General features: G+C 41.2%; 1 protein-coding gene across 1 annotated transcript in view; it reads right to left on the reverse strand.

Moving 5' to 3' along the window:
• Window positions 1–1,978: 1,978 nt before the first annotated feature.
• The window catches only part of RELA (RELA proto-oncogene, NF-kB subunit), a 210,643-nt gene continuing 196,950 nt past the window's right edge, over window positions 1,979–15,671 (reverse strand). The window contains exons 8-11 of the mRNA XM_053720012.1: window positions 5,943–6,155; window positions 5,748–5,831; window positions 5,131–5,187; window positions 1,979–4,931 (exon numbers count right to left, since the gene is read on the reverse strand). Coding sequence (XP_053575987.1) covers window positions 4,348–4,931; window positions 5,131–5,187; window positions 5,748–5,831; window positions 5,943–6,155 — 938 coding nt within the window. The 3' untranslated portion in view covers window positions 1,979–4,347. The remainder of the gene's footprint in view (window positions 4,932–5,130; window positions 5,188–5,747; window positions 5,832–5,942; window positions 6,156–15,671) is intronic.

Here is a 15,671-nt window from a genome sequence, read left to right on the forward strand (position 1 = left end):
ACACCAGAATCTTTATTGTTTAAAAAGATAGATTATCCCTTTATTACTCATTCCCCAGTTTTGCATAGCCAACATGTTTATATTTATATACTTTTTACCTCTGTGATTACCTTGTTTCTAAGCCTCTGTAGCCTCTATCAGTGCTTTTGACAGACATGCAGTTTAGCCAATCAGTGCAGACTCGTAAATAACTCCACGGGAGTGAGCACGTTATCTATATGACACACATGAACTAGTACTGTCTAACTGAAAATTTTTCAAAATGCTCTGAGCTAGGAGGTGGTTTTCAATGGTTTAGAAATCAGTTTGAGCCTAACTAGGTTTAGCTTTTCAAAAATACCACCAAGAGAACAAAGTAAATTTGAAAGTTAATTGCATGCCCTATCTGAATCATGAAAGTTTAAATTTGACTAGACTGTCCCTTTAAGTGCCCATCGCCCTACTAGAAAACAAAAAGGCACTTACCTGCATCTAGCCGTCTGGCAGGAGAAGAGTCAATCCAGCATGAGAGGATGCCACTTCTCACATAGGCCTGTAATTAGAGAAAGAACAGAGTAAACCTACTCAGGCTTTCTATACTCTGGGAAGCAAATATGTTAGGAAAAATGCAGCAAGGCCCACCTTACAAGTTCCTAACTGCTTTAAAGCCACCACTGCCCTACTGAAGGGACTAACGTGGAGTACAGCTAGACCCAATCTTGAAAGGAAAAGTCAGAGTAAACCTACTCTGGCTTTCAAAATCTTGCTTGAAGAGAAATCCTATCTTAATCAGACACTAAAAACTTCACCTCCTCCTTGCACTGAAGGCAAAGAGAATGACGGGGTGGGGGAGTAATACTTAATTTGCTGTGGTGCTCTTTGTCTCCTCCTGCTGGCCAGGAGTGATATTCCCAACAATAATTGACGATTCCGTGGACTCACCGTGTCTTAAGAAAGAAAAGAGAAGTACTCCAGCTCAGTTGCAATCTTAAAAAGGGACCTTTATTGGTTCATATGGTCCAAAGAACAAAAAAAAACTGTTTCGGACCTACATTAGATCCGTAGACATGACTAAGGATCTAATGTAGGACTGAAACAGTGTTTTTTTGTACTTTGGACCATATGAACCAATAAAGGTCCCTTTTTAAGATTGCAACTGAGCTGGAGTAATTCTCTTTTTTCATGTAGCCTAGAGAGGGCCCGGCCACACCAGACTAAATGTTCCCCCTTTCAGCTGTTGATGGTAGCCCTGTGTGGAGGTAAAGATAAGACTAGTTTACCAGTGAGGTGGGGAGGTTTCTAAGTGCACTTGGAGTTTTGGGAATCTTTGTCTTGTCCTAGTGGCTAGGAGTAAAATCCCCAGGAGTAATCGGATTTGGATTTTACAGCTGCAAGGCCTAGAAAGGATCCAGCCACACCAAGCTAAATTTTAGGTGCAGGGGGAAGTGGGGGGCACTCATGGGTGCCTTGGGGACTGTAAAGATAATTGCCAGGGTTTAATTTGAATGCGTCAGTGGCTTCCTGACTTAGATGTAGCAGAAATTCAGGGTTAATCCCACTGAGGCACATTTGAAATTGAGCAGGTTCCAGTAGTTTACTTACAAAGCAAAAGCTACCTTTCAGTTAGGAGTCACTGACACAGTTATGTGAGTTAAATGCGTTTTGACTCATGTAAGCCCACATTTGTAACCGTTTTTATAAAAATAATCTCCCCTTTATGTCCCACTTGTAGCGTAGTGTGAGAAAATGCGGACTTAAGTGTTAGTTAAGACCCCACACCAAACATGTCATCTGATAGCCCATTTTGATCTACTGGAGCTGTCACCATGTGAGCGTAATCCCATAATAGGCGTCTTTGTTATAAAGCCAAATACAGCGTTGTGCAGACTCTCAACTGTATAATTACACAACACCCTTTACCAAGTAGAACATCTGTATAGAACGAAAAGCCAGCAGCGAGTACGGCGAGACAGGATGGAATGAAATACAACACAACCAATTCATGACAAATATTTTAATAAAGGGTTGTCTTTTTTCCTTGGAAAATACATAAATAAACTGATTAAACATTTTGACTTGTATTGCAGATTATAAAACCTACAAATTTTTTTATTTTAATTTTATATTAAAAAAGTACTTTTAGGAGCCAGGAAATCTGTATCTTTTGTGCACTTGTATAAAGAAAGTAGCTGCCTCTGCCTACGTCCACCCAGAAATGATTTACAAGTTGTGTTTCCTCTTATTTAAAAATATATATAATATTGAATTAAATGGACAGTCTAGTCAAAATTAAACTTTCATGATTCAGATAAGGCATGTCATTTTAAATAACTTTCCAATTTACTTTTTTTCATCAATTTTGCTTTGTTCTCTTGGCATTCTTTGTTGAAAGCTAAATCTATGTAGGCTCATATGCTAATTTCTATGATCTTAAAGGATGCCTCTTATCTCAGTGCATATCAACAGTTTTTCACAGCTAGAGAGCACTGGTTCATGTGTGTAATATAGATAATATTGTGCTCACTCTTGTGGGGTTACTTATGAGTCAGCACTGGCTAAAAAGTGTGTCAAAAGAACTGAAATAAGGGGCAGTCTGCAAAAAAACAGATTCCAAGCATAATACAAGAATACATTTCATTGCTATCTTCTAAAAAAGACGCCGTGTTTTTTTATACAACTGTGCGACTAGAGGAACACTCTGTTAAAATGCCTTGGCTTACTATGTATTTCAGGTGATTAAAGTGGAGCTAACGGCTCATGAGCCAATCAGGAAACAAATATGCACATATCCACCAGCTGAGCCCTGCTCTGGTACATTAAAGTTAATATTTAAAGAACAAATTCTAGGATCTATGCATCGATATATGGTGTCACTTGACCATTGATGGATTTTTTTGAACAATGCAATGTACTCCTTCATAGGACATCTTACACTAACTTATCACTGCGTTAACTTCCATGTAGCGCTACTTGTAAAAAGGCACAAAGTTATACACTAAGCACCGCTAAATTTGTGACAATCAATAGCGCCCCATCTCCTTTGTCTCCTGATAAAAGGTTTTGTTAAGACTCCTGCACTGGCTAATAAGACAGGAACTGGGCATTTCTTTCTGGCCAACTACACAATCACTTACATTTTTTCAGTACATAAGACATACTATTTTCTGTGAACTCATGTAGCATACATAATGTATTTTTCAGCATATAAGAGTTTTCTTAAAATTATAACGTAGCAAACACATTTTTCAACATATAAGAAACACTGTTATGTTGCATACACAACGTATTTTCCTGGAAGACACAAATTATTTTGAATTATGTAGCCTACACAATATATCTCTGCATATAAGATATGAGTTTTTTTACATTATGTAGCATACACACTGTGGGTTTCTTGAAACTGTTCATTAAATGTAAATGTGTGACCTTATATGTGAAAGAAAAGTTACGATCAGTCTATGAATGGGGAGATCACCTGTGTGTGTGGCATCTTACAAGCTAAAATAAGTATTGTGCTGTACTGATATGAAAGGCATTCATTAACCTAAACTGCTTATATCTCATGCGGTTGGCAAAGCAGGCGGTATAGGACTCATCGTATTAACTTGCACGATACACTACTGCGTGTCAATGATGAAACAGGTACACAAATTGTAAATTTTTTTTTTATAGAAAAATAACTAATATTGTTTAATTTTCTGCATATTTTGCTAGATGAAAACATATTTTTATGTCATTATTTTAAGTTCGTTGACCTTGAGTTCAGTAAAGTCAAGCGTTATTGAAATTATCCCATAGAAATTGCTGACTTCAGGTAGACAGACTGTGTGTGTTGACTAAAACTGGTCACTCTAGCAAGAGTTATTCTCCAATCCTGAAGGACACTCAAGTTTAAAGTAAGCTGACTTGGGTTGTATAATTTAAAGCAGATAGTCAAGACTTGGTGGGTTTCTATACAGGATGAGCAGAAGTGGTTTGGCATCTACAGAGAAATCCCACAGGATATGAAGCCACTTGCTGTGTTGACATGCAAGGCCTACATTGGTATTAATGTCTTGTGAAAATAGATGACATCTTCAACACTATAGTCAGGTCAGTGATCTGATTTCATATATACACAGGCCACGGATAGTAGCACTCAGTCACTCCTAAAACAAGGTAGGCAAGTTAGACATGGCCAGCACAGACTACACAGAGGAACCTTTGTTTGCCTCCATAATCCATAGACCCTGTGATGACACCACAACTGATATTTCATAAAACATTGAACAAGCCCAACTCATGGGGCTGTTTAGAGGATGTGTACATGGCTTAATCTCCTTTAGCTGGCTCTTGCCACCTAATACCAAGCTGTAAAACTCTGGCTTGTCAGTTCATGTTTCCAATGAGTGATGCAAAGTCAAAGTCAATGGATGTCAAGGACTCTCCTTGCTGCATATCAAAAATCCCATTTATTAGGCTGCTGTCAATTCTGTCCTCTGTCTCTCCTCCACCAGCCTCATTGTTTGGTCTATTGGCCATAAGTCGAGCAATGGATTCTGGGTAGGCCATGATTGAACCCTGACTAGAACTAGATTCTTGCATTGCTGATGAGAGCGTTGACGATCCCTGGGATTCACTCAGCAGTTGGCCAAAATCGCTATTGTCAATAGAGCTGAGGCTAGTGCATATATTCTCCGGGTCACTCTGAAACATACTAGCCAGCTCTTCTTGGATGGCAGAGAAGCCTAGGAAAGAGTCCAAGCGCTCACCATCAGACTGTACAGTTGGCTGCATGGGTTGAGCTTGCATCGAAAACCCCAAGCTGCTGAAGTCGCTGAAATTAACGGTAGAGGGAAGATTCTGGGGTTGTGGCACTGGGTTGGTATTTACCATGGACAAAGAGTACTGACTTGGAGTGACCACTTGGGGGGTTGGCTGAGGGGAAGGTCTCATGGCAGGAGACATAGGTTCTGGAAAGAGAGAGAAAAACATTTTTATTGATATGTATTTTTTGGGACGCAAAGACCACAAATCACAAGGATTGCATCTACAACAGCGAAGCTGCACAACAGCGAAGCTGCACAACACCGAAGGCGTACCACTCCTCAACCTGTATATTGTATGGATTTTTCAGTGAAATGAACAGAAAGGATAAGCTCAACTACTGACCTGTCTTTAGCACACGGCTCGGCACAGCAATTCTACGTGGAGCTCGTACATCTCCTCCTAAAAAAATAAAAAATGGTCACTACACATAAGGCAGGTGAGATGGGTAATGTCAAAGGCCTAAAAAGTCAGTGTGTACACACGAGTAGCAAACCAACCTTTTTCCTGCAAGGGCCCCACCCATTTTAAAAAGGCAACATTTGCATATTAGAGTGTACAATATTACACAACTTTCCAATTTACTTCTGTTATACCATCTTGAGGTAGGTTCAAGAGCGTGCATGTGTCTTGAGCACTACATGTATATCTATATCTGTGCATAAAACATTATTGCAAAAATTGCCGCCATATGGTGCAGAAGACACGTTTACATTCATAAGCCTACCTCAGTATGCTCTCATGGAACACAGCTAAGTTTCAACAACGAAGATCAAAAGACAGAGGGAAGCTTCATACAAGAAGTAAATCAAAAGTTCATTTAAATAATAAGCACAGACTAATGAAAGCCCCTTTAACAACTGTCATATGGGACAAGAAAAGGAACAGAGAATGTGCAGATGTTCTGTGATGTTAAAGCGCACACGGTGCGAGGGGAAGACCGTACTCCAGCAATGTCTCACCTGGCGCAAATGGATTCTTCTTTATGTTGTGCTTGAAGGATTCAAGTGTCCTTTTTCGCTTTTCCTCGATATGATGAAGGTCTCCTGAAACAAGAGAAGGTGATAGGACGTAAAACCACAGAAAATCAAAAAAGGACAGGAGGATAGAAGAGAAATCAATAAGGAAAGGATTCCAATAACACACATGATGGGTACCTTCATCAGGTAGGTACTGAAACTCCATGGGTTCGCTGACTTCTTTGTCAGACGGCCTCCTCAGCTGCATTTGCACCTTAACAGGTTGGCGGATGTTAATATCCTGAAATGGCGGCGTCTTAAACACTATAGCCACCTGCCGGTGAACGTCTGCCTGTGAGAAGGAACCGCGACACTCCCAGTTCCCCAGCGTGAAAACAACCTCTATATCTTCTGTTGGCCACAAAAAAAAGAGAGGGTTAACTGAGGGGGCCGAAGTGACAAACCTACAATGCAATAGGAGATCAAAAAACACTGCCACAGACCAGGTCAAAGGAAATAAATTGTACTTCTATGTTAAAAAGCCAAAGTTCTGCTTATTAAAGGGACATACTGCTACAGAAAGAAAATGTTAAGAGATTTTATGTGTTATGTGTAATAAAAAAAAACTCATCTTGTTACTTTCATCATTTATTGTGCCCCTTTTCATGTAATTTAGCTCTGAAACGAGCAATTTCTAATTCTCACAACATTGCCTGACTCTTCTAGGTTAACCTTGCTACATATATGTCCCTAATTGACTTTTAATGATAACTACAAAACAACAGACTTTATACTAACATTAACCTTGTTGTCTGCAGACTAAAGCCCAGATAGGCTGCTGCTAATTAGGCAAACGGTGGGTGTGGTTTGTTTTAATTTGGCTGATTTTGTATTCTTTAAGCAGCACAACAGAAAAGTCTTGTAATTACACAGTGTCCCTTTCATAAAGCTTTACATGCCAACACCTAGACGCTGCATGCAAGGACAAAGAAAAAATATTTCCTCTTTTTCAGAACCTGTTTATTTTGTGTCACAGATTCACGTTTTTTTGTGATTCAGATTTATTGTGAGCATTTAAAAAGGGACACTCCAGCCATAATAAAAAAAAACTTTCATGATTTAGGAAGAACACACAAATTAAGAATCTTTCAAATTGTCTTCCATTATCACATTTTGCACAATCTTTTTATATGCACAATTTATGAGGCACAAGCTCAGAGTATACATAATACTAGTGTGTAATTGGCTGATCTCTGTCACATGATACAGGGGGGCTGGCAAATAAGAGAAACAAAATGTATGCTTACCTGCTAAATTTATTTCCAGGCATGGAGAGTCCACTACTTCATTCCAATTACTAGTGGGATATTCACCTCCTGGCCAGCAGGAGGCGGCAAAGAGCACCCCAGCAGAGCTGTTAAAGGGACATGAAACCCAAATTTATTTCATGATTCAGATAGAGAATACAATATTAAACAACTTTCTAATTTACTTCAATTATCTAATTTGTTTCATTCTCTTGGTATCATTTGTTGAAGGAGCATCAGTGCACTACTGGTTTCTAAATGAACACATGGGTGAGCCAATGACAATCAGCATATATATTCAGCCACCAATCAGCAGCTAGAACCTAGGTTCTTTGCTGCTCCTGAGTTACCTAGATAAACCTTTCAGCAAAGGATAACAAGAGATGGAAGCAAATTAAATAATAGAAGTACATTGGAAAGTTGTTTAAAATTGCATTCTCTATCTAAACAATGAAAGAAAAAGTTGGGGTTTTATGTCCCTTTAAGTGTCACTTCCCTTACCCATAACCCCCAGTCATTCTGCCGAAGGGAAATGGAAAAAGAAGATAACACAAAGGTACAGAGGTGCCTGAGGTTTAACAAAAAAAAAACAAAGAGTCTTATTTAAAGTGTGGGGTCGTGGACTCTCCATGCCAGGAAAGAAAGAAAGAAATTCATCATCAGGTAAGCATAAATTTTGTTTTCTTTCCTAAGGCATGGAGAGTCCACAACTTCATTCCAATTATTAGTGGGAACCAATACCCAAGCTAGAGGACACAGAATAAAGGAACAAGACAGGTAACCTAAACAGAAGGCACCACTGCTTGAAGAAACTTTCTCCTAAAAGAAGCCTCAGCCGAGACAAAAGTATCAAATTTGTAGAATTTTGAAAAAGTATGCAAAAAGGACCAAGTTGCAGCCTTGCAAATCTGTTCCACAGAAGCTTCATTTTTGAAAGCCCAGGAAGAGGAGACAATGAGCCGTAATTCTCTCAGGAGGTTGCTGACCAGCTGTCTCATAAGCTAACCGAATAACACTTCTTAACCAGAGAGAAAGGTTAGTAGAAGTGGCCTTCTGACACTTACCAGGAAAAACAACAAACAGGGAAGAAGACTGCCGAAAATCAGAAGACTGCCGAAAATCTTTCGTTGCTTGAAGATAAAATTTTAAAGCACGCACAACATCCAAGTTATGCAAAAGACGTTCCTTATGGGAAGGATTAGGACAAAAGGAAGGAACAACAATTTCCTGATAAATATTTTGATCTGAAACAACCTTAGGGAGAAAACCCAACATAGTCCGAAGGACCGCCTTATCCACATGAAAAATAAGGTAAGGGGAATCACACTGCAGAGCCGAGAGTTCAGATACTCTGCGAGCTGAGGAAACAGCAAGAAGAAAAAAACCTTTCAAGATAACTTAATATCAACAGAATGCATTGGCTCAAACAGAGTCTGTTGCAAAACTTTAAGAACAAAGTTCAAGCTCCAGGGAGGAGCAACAGGTTTAAACACAGGCCTGATTCTGACCAGGGCCTGAAAAAAAAGATTGAACATCGGGCACATCTGCCAGACATTTTTGCAAAAGAATAGACAGTGCAGAAATCTGACCGTTAAGAGAGCTGACTGACAAACCCTTCTCCAGACCCTCCTGGAGAAAGGACAAAATTCTGCGACTCCTGACCCTGTTCCAAGAGAAACCCTTCGATTCCTACCAATATAGGTATTTGCGCAATACCTTATGGTAAATCTTATGAGTAACAGGTTTGCGTGCCTGAAGCATGGTATCAATGACCAACTCAGAAAAACCATGCTAGCCAAAACTAAGCGTTTAATCTCCAGTCAGCTTCAGAGAAACTAGATTTGGATGGAGCAAAGGACCCTGAGTTAGAAGGTCCTTCCTCAGAGGCAACCTCCAGAGTGTAAGAGATGATATCTTCACCATATCCACGAACTAGATCCTGCAAGGACATGCAGGAGCTATTAGAATTACAGATGCTCTCTCCTGTTTGATACAAGCAACGACTCGTGGAAGGAGAGCAAAAGGAGGAAAAAGGTATGCTAGACCGAAATTCCAAGGAACCGCAAGAGCATCTATCAGGGCGGCCCGAGAATCTCTTGACCTTGAACCGTACCTTGGAAGCTTGGCGTTCTGGTGAGACGCCATCAGACTAAACTACGGAACCCCCACCTGAGGGTTATCCTGGTGAACACCTCCGGATGGAGAGCCCACTCCCCGGGATGAAAGGTTTGTCTGCTCAGAAAATCCGCCTCCCAGTTGTCCACTCCTGGAATATGGATAGCAGAAAGGAGACAACCATTAGCTTCTGCCCACTGTACAATGTGAGTCACCTCCTTCATGGCAAGGGAACTCAGAGTTCCCCCCTGGTGGTTGATGTAAGCCACTGAGGTGATGTTGTCCGACTGGAATCTGATTAACCAGACTAAAGCTAACTGAGGCCAAGCCATCAAGGCATTGAAGATTGCTCTCTACTCTAAGATGTTTATGGGAAGAGAGGACTCCTCCCGAGTCCACAGGCCCTGAGCTTTTAAAGAGCCCCAGACTGCCCCCCAGTCAAACAGGCTGGCGTCCGTGTTCACAATCACCCAGGAGGGTCTCCGGAAGCATGTGCCCCGAGACAGATGATCCTGCGAAATGCACCACGAAAGAAAGTCTCTCGTTAGAGGATCCAGATCTATCCTCTGAGATAGATCTGAATGGTCTCCGTTCCATTGTCATCAATGCCTAGAATAGAGTTAGGCATGGCTCACAACTTGCATATTAATCAAAGTTAAATACACACAAGATTTATTATTACGTAAATCATAAGACCCTTATTGATAACATAATATTACTGAAATAAAGTTATGAGTGAAATTAATCCTCATAGGGATAATGAATATTTGTGAATGAATATAAGCTAACATACATGGGTCTAAAGTAATATATATTTAGAGTTGTCAATGGAGGTCTTTCAGAGTTCATTCACTGCAAACAAATTGTTGGGAATTTTACAGGAACTTTATAAATTATAATACAAAGGAAATGTTGTAGATTGCATGGACAATACAACTATTGTAGATACTCAGTAATGAAAGAGTTAATGAGTTAATTACACCCTAGCAAATCATATGTTTTTAATTTCCTTTAAATAGCTCTTTAAGGAGAGGAGAGACAGTGAGCTATGAGTATGGCGTAATTGCTGAAACGCATAAGCTTGTGTGCTAAGGGTGCATGTATTCCATTTGTTTTTTATTTTTGTTCCTGCTTTAACGATAGCTTAACCAAACCATATAAAGATAATTGTTTTAACTGCTACTCCGGACTCTTTCCTTTGACATTGACCGAGCATGCATAGTTGCAGAGATCTCAGATGGAACCGAGCAAAAAGGAATGATGTCCATGGAAGCAACCATCAGACCAATTACATCCATGCATTGAGCCACTGATGGACAAACAGCAGACTGGAGAGAAAGACATGTAGAGAGAAGTTTGAATTTACTCACATCTGTCAAAAAATGATGGATAGGGAATCTATGATGGTCCCTAAGAAACACACCCTTGTAGCTGGAACAAGGGGACTCTTCTCCAGATTCACTTTCCAGCCGTGGGAACGTAGAAAAGACAACATCTCTGTATGAGAGTTTGCTAGTTGAAAAGATGACGCTTGGGCCAAAATGTCGTCCTGGTAAGGCGCCACCGCAATTCCCTGAGACCTGACTACTGCCAAAAGAGCCCCCAGAACCTTTGTGACTATCCTGGGAGCTGTGGCAAGGCCAAACGGAAGGGCAATAAATGGAAAGTTCTTGTCTAGAAAAGCGAATCTCAGGAACTGATGATGATCCCTGTGAATGGGAACATGAAGATACACGTCCTTCAGGTCTACGGCCGTCATGAACTGACCCTCTTGGACCAAAAGGAAGAATGGAACGAATGGTTTCTATCTTGAAGGACGGAATACTGAGGAATTTGTCAAGACATTTTAGGTCTAGAATGGTTAGAAAAGTTCCCTCTTTTTTTGGGAACCACAAATAGATTTGAATAGAATCCTTGACCCTGTTCCCTTACAGGAACTGGAACAATCACTCCCAGGGAGGAGAGGTCCTGAACGCAGTTTAAGAAGGCCTTTCTTTTTACCTGGTCTGCAGATAATCTTGAAAGTATGAAGTCTTGAATCCTATTTTGTAACCCTGAGATACTATGTCCACAACCCAAGGATCTGGGACATCGCGTATCCAAGCTTAACGAAAAAAGGAAAGCCTGTCCCCACTTGATCCTCCAATACCTCCACGGAAGAAGGATCATCATAGTATTAAGTTTACAAGATTTTTTTTTAGGGTTGACAGAGATAGAAGGGTCGGAGTCGTCCAAAGTAGCCAGTACCTCCTTTAGAAGTAAACCAAGGTGTTCAAGTTTAAATCTGAAATTAACTTCTTCAGAATCCGTTAAAGAATTTACACTGTCAGAATAGAGATCTCACCCTCAGAAGCTACTGAGGTATCCTTCTCCTCAGACTTATGGGAGAGGTCAACCATCGCAGAAGAAGATGGGACAGACCTTACTAGCAGAAATATGCTTTGATTTCCTCTTGCGCTTACCCGCAATAGGGAAAGCAGATAAATTTGCAGAAGATATCTGAGCAGCAAAATCTCCTGGCAAATAAACGCCTCCAGGAGGCGGAGAAGAACCGCAGGGCACTGTATGTGATACCATTGGGGCTTGGGACGTTTGAGGAGAAAGCTGCGGCATAACCTGAGAGACAATAGGCTCAGAAAGGAGCAATTTATCTTTACATTTTAGGGTCTTAGCTAAACAAGAGGAACAAAATTGCATAGGCAAAACAATTTGGGCCCCTAAACATGACAAGCAATTATCAAAAGAAAGACTCCTGTTCAGTGTCCATAGCTGAAAAGGTACCCAAAAAATAAAGGAATAATACAATCGACCGTCACTTTAAGAAGGAGAGAAGTCCTTCAGAGCGCAATAACGCTAAGCATACAAAAATAAATGAAAAATAAAAAATGCACCTCTACACCTCAGTCAGCTGAGTTGCCCTACCGTACCCCTCAGATTCTGCACAAAAGTAGGACTATCCAGCAGATCGGCTAGATGATATCCCCACAGCCACAACAGTAGATAGCTCACAGAAAATGACACCAATCCGCTCAGAATTACAAGTGGAAGGTCACATGAGCGACAGCAAAAGAAACTGCGCAACAGACTAAAAGCGCGCATTTCTAACAGAAAGCCTCTGAAGAAAAAATGGAAAGTAATAGTCTATTCAAACACATCCCAAAAGTAAGGAATATGTCTAAAACAATATCCCAACATCAGAGATCGTCTTATTTACTGCAATAAAGAAATCCCTCAGCCATATCAGAGGTACCTGGAGGAACCCAGGTTTGGTACGCAAAACCACCTTATCAGCATGGAAAATAAGATAAGGTGAGTCACATTGTAATGCAGATAGTTCAGAAACTCTTCAAGCTGAAGAGATAGCAACTAGGAACAGAACTTTCCAAGATAGAAGCTCAACATCTATGGAATGCATGGGTTCAAACGGAACCCCCTGAAAAACTTTAAGAACTAAATTTAGACTCCATGGCGGAGCAACAGGTTTAAACACAGGCTTAATTCTAGCTAAAGCCTGACAAAAAGCCTGAACGTCTGGGACATTTGCCAGACGCTTGTGCAACAGAATAGACAGAGCAGATATCTGTCCTTTTAGGGAACTAGCAGACAATCCTTTCACCAATCCCTCTTGGAGAAAAGACAAAATCCTAGGAATCCTGATTTTACTCCACGAGTAGCCTTTGGATTAGCACCAAAAAAGATTTTTACGCCATATCTTATGATAGATTTTCCTGGTAACAGGCTTTCGAGCCTGAATCAAGGTATCTATGACCGACTCAGAGAAACCCCGCTTTGATAAAATCAAGCGTTCAATCTCCAAGCAGTCAGTTGCAGAGAAATTAGATTTGGATGCTTGAATTAACCTTGAATCAAAAGGTCCCGTCTCAGTGGCAGAGTCCATGGTGGCAGAGATGACATGTCCACCAGGTCTGCATACCACGTCCTGCGTGGCCACGCAGGAGCTATCAAAATCACTGAAGCTCTCTCCTCTTTGATTCTGGCAATCAGACGCGGAAGGAGAGGGAAAGGTGGAAACACTTAAGCCAGGTTGAACGACCAGGGTACTGCTAGAGCATCTATCAGTACTGCCTGAGGATCCCTTGACCTGGATCCGTAACAAGGAAGTTTGGCGTTCTGACGAGACGCCATTAGATCCAATTCCGGTGTGCCCCATAGCTGAACCAGTTGAGCAAACACCTCCTGATGGAGTTCCCACTCCCCCGGATGAAAAGTCTGACGACTTAGAAAATCTGCCTCCCAGTTCACTACCCCTGGGATATAGATCGCTGACAGATGGCAAGAGTGAGCCTCTGCCCATCAAATTATTCTTGAAACTTCTATCATCGCTAAGGAACTCTTTGTTCCCCCCTGATGATTGATATAAGCTACAGTTGTGATGTTGTCCGACTGAAATCTGATGAATCTGTCCGAAGCCAGCTGAGGCCACGCCTGAAGAGCATTGAATATCGCTCTTAATTCTAGAATATTTATTGGTAGGAGGGCCTCCTCCTGAGTCCACAAACCCTGTGCTTCCAGGGAATTCCAGAATGCACCCCAGCCCAGTAGGCTGGCGTCTGGCGTCACTATAACCCACGCTGGCCTGCGGAAACACATTCCCCGGGACAGGTGATCCTGTGACAACCACCAAAGAAGAGTGTGTCTGGTCTCTTGATCCAGATTTATCTGAGGAGATAAATCTGCATGATCCCCATTCCACTGTCTGAGCCTGGATAATTGCAGTGGTCTGAGATGTAAACGAGCATATGAAACTACGTCCATTGCCGCTACCATTAGTCTGATTACCTCCATACACTGAGCCACTGACGGCCGAGTAATGGAATGAAGAGCTCGGCAAGTGGTCAAAATCTTTGATTTCCTGACCTCCGTCAGAAATATTTTCATGTCCGAGTCTATCAGAGTCCCTAGGAATGAAACTCTTTTGAGGGGGGAAAGAGAACTCTTTTTTTATGTTCACCTTCCACCCATGAGATCTTAGAAAGGCCAACACTAAGTCCATGTGAGACTTGGCTAGTTGGAAAGTTGACGCTTGAATTAAGATGTCGTCTAGATAAGGCGCCACTGCTATGTCCCGCGGCCTTAGGACCGCCAGAAGAAACCCTAGCACCTTTGTGAAGATTTGTGGCGCCGTGGTCAACCCAAATGAAGAGCCACAAACTGGTAATGCTTGTCCAGAAAGGCAAACCTGAGGAATTGGTGATGATCTTTGTGGATAGGAATGTGTAGATACGCATCCTTTAAGTCCACGGTAGTCATATATTGACCCTCCTGGATCATTGGTAAAATATTCCGAATGGTTTCCATCTTGAAGGATGGGACTCTTAGGAATTGGTTTAGAATCTTGAGATCTAGAATTGGTCTGAAAGTTCCCTCTTTTTTGGGAACCACAAACAGATTGGAGTAGAACCCCTGCCCCTGTTCTGCTTTCGGAACTGGGCAGATCACTCCCATGGTAAAAAGGTCTTCTACACAGCGTAAGAACGCCTCTCTTTTTGTCTGGTTTACAGACAATTGAGAAAGATGGAATCTCCCCCTTGGAGGAGAATCTTTGAAAGCTAGAAGATACCCCTGGGATACGATTTCTACAGCCCAGGAGTCCTGAACTTACGTGTAGCGAAGGGAAGTGCTGCTACAGGAAGTGTCCGCCGGGTAAGGGGAAAGGGGGTAGAGCTACCCAAAGAAGGGGTGTGTGGAGCCAGCCAAACAAGCGGAGGACAGCCGCAAAAGCCAAGGAAAAAAGGCAGTCGGCTACTGAGCTTCAGAAAAGAGTTTATTCCAATAAAAAATATGGGTGAAAGCAAAAACATAATTTATGTAAGAACTTACCTGATAAATTCATTTCTTTCAAATTAGCAAGAGTCCATGAGCTAGTGATGTATGGGATATACATTCCTACCAGGAGGGGCAAAGTTTCCCAAACCTCAAAATGCCTATAAATACACCCCTCACCACACCCACAAATCAGTTTAACGAATAGCCAAGAAGTGGGGTGATAAGAAAAAAGTGCGAAAGCATAAAAATAAGGAATTGGAATAATTGTGCTTTATACCAAAAAATCATAACCACCACAAAAAAGGGTGGGCCTCATGGACTCTTGCTAATATGAAAGAAATGAATTTATCAGGTAAGTTCTTACATAAATTATGTTTTCTTTCATGTAATTAGCAAGAGTCCATGAGCTAGTGACGTATGGGATAATAAATACCCAAGATGTGGAACTTCCACGCAAGAGTCACTAGAGAGGGAGGAATAAAATAAAGACAGACAATTCCGCTGAAAAAATAATCCACACCCCGAAATAAAGTTTTAATCTTATAATGAAAAAAACTGAAATTATAAGCAGAAGAATCAAACTGAAACAGCTGCCTGAAGTACTTTTCTACCAAAAACTGCTTCAGAAGAAGAAAACACATCAAAATGGTAGAATTTAGTAAAAGTATGCAAAGAAGACCAAGTTGCTGCTTTGCAAATCTGATCAACCGAAGCTTCA

Source organism: Bombina bombina, chromosome 7, assembly GCF_027579735.1.
Source record: "Bombina bombina isolate aBomBom1 chromosome 7, aBomBom1.pri, whole genome shotgun sequence".
Classification (NCBI taxonomy): Eukaryota; Metazoa; Chordata; class Amphibia; order Anura; family Bombinatoridae; genus Bombina; species Bombina bombina.